General features: G+C 42.1%; 1 protein-coding gene across 1 annotated transcript; it reads left to right on the forward strand.

Annotated features, from left to right (window-relative positions):
• Window positions 1-634: 634 nt before the first annotated feature.
• Window positions 635-7,838, forward strand: TECTB (tectorin beta). Its single transcript, XM_042863604.1, has 10 exons — window positions 635-710; window positions 2,466-2,656; window positions 3,056-3,198; window positions 3,286-3,358; window positions 3,911-4,014; window positions 4,090-4,173; window positions 4,327-4,489; window positions 6,055-6,124; window positions 7,281-7,313; window positions 7,786-7,838. The coding sequence occupies exons 1-10, from the start codon at window positions 635-637 to the stop codon at window positions 7,836-7,838; spliced, it is 990 nt and encodes a 329-aa protein (XP_042719538.1).
• The last annotated feature ends 259 nt before the right edge of the window (window positions 7,839-8,097 follow it).

The raw sequence follows: 8,097 nt of genomic DNA on the forward strand, positions 1-8,097 counted from the left end.
AAAAATAGGAGCACAGCAGTCCCAGCCCCGCAGGGTGCTCCGTGCTGAAGCATGTTTCTGCTCTCAGGAACCAGCTGGCAGGGCTGAGGCCTGCAGTGGAGATGGAAACAACAGCCACACAGGATAATTACTGCTAAACTTACAGTTTTCGGAACAGAAATTGTAACAATTAAAAAAGTTAACAAGAAGTTAAGATTGTATACTTCAGGATAGACATCAACACAGAATAATTTTTGCATTACATTATTCAGCACAGTATGTATGTTAGTTGCATAGTATTTCTTCTAGTAATTTTTATTGTCTCTTTTTTCAGCCCTCATTGTTTCAGTTTCCTTTAGGTTATACTAACGTTTCAGGTTTAGATTCTTTAAAAGAACAAAAATATCCTAGAGTAACTTTAAATCAGCTCTAAACTGAAATAGTAGAACTGTCTAGTAGTGATCCATTGATAAGAGTGTCTTGGAAATTCATATCTTTTTGATGCAATGAAATTGGGTGACAGTATCAGCAATCTTATTTATTTCTCTCTGCAAGACTGACAAGTTTAAATAGTAGATAGTTTAACAGTTTCATGTCTTCCAGTTGAGAAGACAAATTCAGCTTTTTTCCCTGTGTCCTCAGGTCATTGCAAGAAATGGTGGCTGTTACTATTTATCTGATGGTCATCTTGGCTCAAGCTTTTGCGGGGCCCTGCACTCCAAACAAAGCAGGTAGAATTACTCAAGTCTCCCAAGCTCTTTTCTTGTGTTTTATCTGCCAAAGTGTTGTTTTCCATTTAAAGCTGGTTGTTTTTTCTTTTTTTTTTTTTTCTTTTAGAGTTAAACTGTAGGTTCTGGAGAGTTAACCCTCATATCTCTTTTATCGATTTATTTCTAGCTAGCATAGTAAAGCATGCACTACTAAGGTTCTACCTCCCTATAGAGTTAGGATGCTTAACTCTGCAATAACCACAGTGCAATAAAGTTAAGCATGAATAGAATTCAGATGTAAGATGGCAAATAAAAGAGCAGCAATTAGAAATTGGCCAAAATAGCCACAGTTAGTGCTGCTGACCTCTGCTGCCTGAGCTGGGTTTTAGCCCTCCTGACTGCAGTCTGATGACTGGTGCTGAGTGAGCGAGCTGGGCTGAGCTTCTGAACACCACTGCTATATTTAAAAACATAATGATCATCATTGAAGCCGAGGCCCTAATTACACTCTGATTTCTGCCTAGATGCTCAAATGATCTGGTGCCAGACAAAACTTCAATGTAGAATTCACTAAAATTAAGAAACATACTTTAAGAAAGTGTTGGAATATGCCTCAATAGAGAGTCTTTGCACTGAATGTGTGGCGTTTTTGTATATAATAATAGACCAGCATAAGCTACTGCCAGTAACTTCATGGTATATTTTAAGTATTTGGCCCTCTCTCTACCAATTTCAGTGCCCTCTCTTGCACAAGGAGTTTCTCAGAGCTAAGGACCTTCCACAGTTGTGAAGTCACCATCTCTGACCACCAACACAAGCAGAACAAGTCTGCATTTGTTGATTTGAAAGAAGTAACCTAGCAAGGTCCCTACATGATTTTCCACACATAAATTCCCCAACTCCTGTGTATTCCCCAAACTCCTGCAAGCACAGGAAGGCTGAAGAGTCAGGCTTTTATCATAAAGATGAGAGTGTTAGAAGTTTTAAAATAGACGAGCAGTTCTGGGCAGAGTTTTTTTTAAGGCAGTTAATGGCATTCTTTCCCAATTTTCAGTACACTAGTGTTTAGTCAGTACTTATGTTTGAATTCACATCACATCCTCAAATTCACACTGCCTGATTCTCTTTGAAAAAGGCTCAAATCTTCTGACATGACAAAGCAATTAGTCTCAGTTACAAAGTTCAATATTTGTTATTGCTATAGCAGTAACCACTCAAGGAAACAAACTGCAGTGCTATTAGCTATCACTGTTAACAGGGCTAAGCTTCTCAGTTCTTACCTTCTAACATGGAAATTGTAAAACTTGTGTGCACTGGCCCCTCTAGATCAAACACTGCTACAAAAAAAATGCAAATCTATTGCAGCCTAACAAACAACTTTGCTGATATTATCTTTACAGTGCCAGTGTCATTCCACCAACAGCAGCCAGCTCTGCAGCTCTGTAATCCAACATGACATTTCAGTGCAGCAGTTCTTCACCTCAGTGTCTTTGCTCCTTAATCAGCTGCTCCAGAAAGCTAAAAAACGTGCATGAAGTTCTGTGTTGATTAGAAAGCAAGGACAAAACTCATTCAGGGAGGACTGAATTTAACAACCCTGAGGTCAGCTCTGCATAGCACACACTGTTCCCATTCCCCTGCTGCTATTAGGAGACCTTCCAGCAGATGTTCCAACCCACAGGATTTAAATCCCCGTGGAAAGCAGATGTGCAGACTTGTCTTTTTGAAAGAAAGGCACTCCTGAATGTCACTCTAGGCATACTGTTTTCCTTTCAGATGTAATTCTGGTATACTGCTATCCTAGAACCATCATTACAAAAATTCCGGAGTGTCCTTATGGATGGGAGGTCAATCAGCTGGCACTTGGAGGCATTTGTTACAATGGGGTCCATGATTCAGGATATTACCAGTTCACAATTCCAGACCTGTCACCTAAAAATAAATCATACTGTGGGACGCAGTCAGAGGTAAGACTTTCAGACCAATGTTTCTGACCAAAGCTCAGCCTGAGCAGGGTTCAGGAATTGGCTGGATTCACTTGAAAGAGTCCTTTTGGTTCCAGTGGGCTTTAAATACTGATGAAGAGAGGGCAATTTGGGTAGGGTCTCTTTGTAGATATAGAAGAAGAAGGAATTAAATAGTCACGCTCTGCATCTACTGGCAAAATGCACACAGGTTTAGTGCTATTAGCCTGTGTGCCTGTCACCCACTTGTATACATACACAGAGTATGAAAAGCTACAAAACCACGTTTCTTTAGGAATGCTGTTTTGTCACAAGGTTGAATCCTCATATTTCAACATGCCAGGTCGCCTGGTGCCTCAAATGGTCACTGTTGCATACATGTTTCTGTTTTCCCACCTACAGTTTAAGAACCCTGTTTATCACTTCTACAACTCCATCGTTTCCAATGACTCCACAGTGATCGTGAAGAGCCAGCCTGTGAATTACTCATTCACCTGCACGTACAATGCCAACTACTTGGTGAACCAGGCTGCCTTTGACCAAAGGTAAGCCTTGGTCTGGCAGTGAGGCTCACTCCTTTTTTAAACCCCACGTTTCACTCATACAGAGCCATGTGGTTTTTACATCCCTAGGGTGGCCACCGTCCATGTGAAGAATGGGAGCTCTGGCTCATTTGAAAGTCAGTTATCCCTCAACTTCTACTCTGTAAGTGTTCTTTGTCACTCAGCTTTTTGCCTTCACTTACCACAAACTTCAGCAAGAAAAAAGGGCTGCTGCTCCTCCTCTCCTCCCCACAGCTACTTCATGCTGCTCCTGATCTTTTCCCATCAAAGCACACTCTAAAGCACCAAAGCAGATAGAAAAAGCACAGCTACTTCATTCAGATACCCTCAATGTGACCAGCCCCATTCCCACTCCATACAGTCATCTTCAGTGCCCCACTCCTACCCACTTCTCCCAGCAACTCTGGTTCACAAGGGCAGCAGCCTCAGGCCCACTTCCCACTCATGCTCTCATTCTGCACATGCCAATCAGCAGCAAATTCTGCCACTTATTGCTATTACGAGCCAAGCATCACCAAAATTGCAATAGTCCTACTACTAAACACAGATTTTGGAGCTCGCAGGTGGTAAGTACCCAGGCTTCTGGAGCCCATCTCTCTAGACCTGTCTGAAGTTGCCATATGCCTCTGTTTTGCATGGTGCTTGTAATGTATGATGCTTTTTTCTCTCTCTTTCCCCCCCCCCCCCCCCAAAGAATGCCAAGTTTTCAAGTATAAAAGAAGCCCCTTTTGTCGTTGAAACATCAGAAATTGGTTCTGACATATTTGCTGGCGTGGAAGCTAAGGGCTTAAGTGACAGGTATGTGAAGAAAGGGATGACAGTAAATTGGTAATCGGGATGCTGTGCACTGATTTGATGCTTTTGCCTCCCCAGGTTCAAAGTTGTTCTCAACAACTGCTGGGCAACACCCTCCTCAGAGTACTTCTACCAGGTGCACTGGCCTCTGATCACCAAGGGGTAGGTGCTGGTGGGCCTGGGGAGCTGCCCTACTGTTTCCTGAGCACACAAAAGTAGGAAGTGGCCCAAAGCTGGGGAAATGCCTTCACCAGACCGTGACCTCAGGACACAATTCACAAGTCAAGATCTGACATTTCTCCACATACAATACAGGTGTGCCTCAGACTTCTCCATTATCGTCCACGAGAATGGGAAAACAAACCGTGCGACGTTTCAGTTTAACGCTTTCCGCTTCCAAAACATCCCCAAGCTGTCCAAGGTCTGGCTGCACTGCGAGACGCACGTCTGCGACAGCGAGAAGTTCTCCTGCCCAGTGGTAAGGCCTCCCTCCAAGGGAAACACACAGAGCTAATTTCAGACAGAGGGTGATCCGGGGGCACGCCAGGTGAGGAGCAGGCATTAGATAGAGCCACCACTATGCATTAACCCGAGTGGTGGGCTGTGCACCCTGATCCCTATCATGCCACGGGCACTGCGTGCAGCATTGAGCAATTTGTTTGGAGGTATTGAGAAATAATGCAGTCATTTTAAAACCTCAGTTTTTGTCAACATTGCAGACTACTGCTCCTGTTTGGCAGACAGCTGTAACTAAACAAAAGCCTAAAAAAATATGAGAAAGTAGAACACTTGCCACTGCACCATATATTTCAGTGCTCAGGGCAACCTAGTTCAAAGCTTGCCTTTGCTCAAATAAAACCTCCCAGGCCTTCTTCCTAGAGAAAGTTCATCTCTGCTACCCCACAGCAAGTTACTATTATTGGAGCTGTCTTCCTCTGCAGGAAATACATAAGCGGTCATTGGAGCAGGAACACTGGGATCATAGAGCAGGTTTCTGCAGCCTTAGGTGAGAATGAAAGGGAAGATGCTATGCAGGCGTGCTATTTTGCATTAGTATCATGTACCAATCACACCAACTGATGCAAGGGTTACTAAGCTATCTTTCTTTAAAGACTTTTCTACCTCCTTCAGGAAGTCAGGGCTTCATTATTCCTTCTCTTAGCCCATGATTATGTCATTGCCATAAAGTGAAGTTGAATTTTATTTCATCTGAAATGAAAGCCCCAAATACTCCTTGGCCCACAGACAGCTATATCAGCAACAAAGATTTTTTTTGCTGAAGAAGAGAAAACATAGTTGTTCATAATTGTTCAATTGTTCATAACAATTCTTCTTTCTAAACCCCTCCTCACTACTGGTGCCACTATAAGATAGCGGCCTATTACCCAGTACCAGCACTAAACGGGGGGCACTGGCTTGTGCAGAAGCCACAGGTCTGATAAAAACTACATTATTACAAATTTCAAGTTTCAAAGGCAAAAGAAAAAAAATACAGGATTAGATTTTGTTCTTTGTTTTTAAAGGTTTTTTTAAACTTCTTATCCAGTCGCATATCAGGGTGAAAAGAAAACATCACACAGTACTCCGATAAAGACCTTGTCAGCTGTACCAAGAGATGTTAGATCTGGATAGATGATGATCTGAATGGAAGGGATTTGGTGCTTCCCATATTCAATGAAGAATAATTACAATTACAATAAACAACAACAGAAGTCTTCACAGAGGTCATAGGTTAAATAGATGGAGCTCAGCTACCCCTTTCCTCTCCTTGACAGGAGGCTTGTTTGAAACTGTATGGGAAGAGCAGCCCACTGACAGCCACTATACACACCAAAATCCTCATCCAATACACAGCAAAAGCTCTCCTTGAGCACCAAAAAACCTCAGTGACTACAGAAAAATAGAAAATGGTCCCTAGAAAACACCCAGCAAAATTGATACAGATTTCATTTACTTGATCGAAAACATGAGAATTGGATTTGGATGTACACATAGGTATATTAATTTTGCAGGGTATACATGGCTTTCTCTTTGATTCCTTAGACATGTGACAAACGAAAGCAGCGCATGGAACAAACCGGAGGTGTTTTAGTGGCAGAGATCTCTGTGCGCAGTAAGTGGCTGGGCTCCTGGGGTGGTGCTCCCTTTGGGAAGCAGCGAACCTCTACGTTGGGGGTCGTGACAGATTGGCTCAGTTATATAAAGAATATAGAGATGTTATAATTATGAAATAAACCAGACAGTTTGGTTAAATGGGTTACAATAACAAAATGAGAATAGATAGAATGCTTACCCACATCCTGGGCTCGCTGCAAAACTCCAGAGGAGGGATTTCCAGAAGAGATCCTTTAAGAGTCAGCTCTTAAATAGGTCTAGGAGAGGTAGAACCAGGCTCCATCCCTTCCAGCAGCACAGGTGAAGGCAATTCACCTGTGCTCCCATGACTGACTCCTTGATCGCCTCAGGTGATCAAGCAGAGGTTCAGGCCGTGATTCAGCAGCTCCCATACACTCAGTGAAACTCTCGTCATTTTCAAAGTGAGTAGATGCACCCATCTGGCATTAATGATAAGTGACCAAACCATTTCCACAGGAAGTTAGCAATGTAAATCCTGATCACCCAAATTTGACCTCAGCAACAGCCCAGACAATCTCTGATGGGATGCATGTGAATGGGAGAGAAACCAGGCTTAGGAGCAACAGGAAAGCAGCACTGAGGCTTTCTTTGCACTTACAGTGGGTTCTTCACAGTAACCAGAAATCCAGCAGGTCAACCCTACGTGCCTGTCACTCCTAATGTGAACAGCCATCAATCCTTCCCATTACAAAGCAAAATAATTTACTTCTAGCTGCTGCCTTCTGGCGGCAGGAATTTCTCCCTGAGCTAGTTTGGTTCTGCAGATCCCGCACAGCTTTGGATACAAGTCCTCAGAACAAAGTATGCCTAAATCATGCTTTCACTAAAGCCTTTCATACTGGTTTCACAACCACATCCACACCATCCTGTTAGCCAACATAAATTACAGATACATATGGAGCGACATTATTGACAATCAGAAGGTTGCACCCCTTAAAACACCACTAATTTTATAAAATTAAAGAACTGAGAGGATTCTTTTACAACTTCGGAGAGTAAAACCAAGAGGAAAAAATACCCAGAATTTCCAAGTGTGGCCAAATTATCTGCTTTCATAGAGCACGTTAGTGCACTTTGCCCTATTTAAAACATGCCATTCAAATGTTATCTTTTTCTCTTATTTTACTTTACAGACAAAGGTTTATCCAGATTTTACATGCTATCAGGTAAGCAGCAAAATACAACAATGATTATATCAATCCCAAATATGCATCCTGAGTGGCTCTGTCAAAGTAAACTCCATAGCTCAAAGAAAGATTTGGTAAATTTTATAATTTTGACAGAAGGAAACATTTGAAGATCAAATCTTATCTCTCTTTGCTTTCCTCCTGTAGGCACTTTCTTCAACCTAGACAATGAAATTGTATCAGTAACTTTCGATACTGAACAGTAATTTCTCTTCTTTCCACGTACTCTTCCCAAAAAGGAACAAACATGCTTTGCTGGGTTAACAGAGATGCTTGGAAAGCAATTCTATTTGGAGCTTGTCTGAAAGCCTTTTCAAAGCTTGTTTTCCAAAACCTGGTACAGTAACAGAGCCACATAAAGGCATGTAGTATTTTGGTAAGGGTGGGAAGAAAACATGAAAGGCAGCTGATGGTGAGTACTCACATTTAGTTTTTTTTTTTTCTTTTGCAGATGTTATCTTCCACCTGTTCTTCGCAATTGGCTTTTGTGCCATTTTATTATAAAACTCAGCTTAGCTGCGTTTCTTAACAGTTCCCAATCCTGGACCGGGACTTCTTTACTAAAGATGTTTATTTTACAGGAGAAAAATTAAAGTCACCAACAATCCTTGTGCACTGTTTCACCAGATAAATAAACCATTCCACGAGCCTTGTGTCTCTAGTATTGGAGAGCCCCAAAGCAGCTGTGCCCATCCCAGATCCATGCAAACATTTTAAACTAGGGAAAATAAAACGGCTATGTATTTTACTGATGCCTCCTCTT

Source organism: Lagopus leucura, unplaced genomic scaffold (genome assembly GCF_019238085.1).
Source record: "Lagopus leucura isolate 7727_CA_CO unplaced genomic scaffold, USGS_WTPT01 Super-Scaffold_741, whole genome shotgun sequence".
NCBI lineage: Eukaryota > Metazoa > Chordata > Aves > Galliformes > Phasianidae > Lagopus > Lagopus leucura.

Coding starts and splice junctions, on each gene's coding strand:
- TECTB (XM_042863604.1), top strand. CDS start 635: ATGGTGGCTGTTACTATTTATCTGATGGTCATCTTGGCTCAAGCTTTT. Junction 711..2,465: donor CTGCACTCCAAACAAAGCAG/GTAGAATTACTC, acceptor TTTTCCTTTCAG/ATGTAATTCTGGTATACTGC. Junction 3,359..3,910: donor TATCCCTCAACTTCTACTCT/GTAAGTGTTCTT, acceptor CCCCCCCCAAAG/AATGCCAAGTTTTCAAGTAT.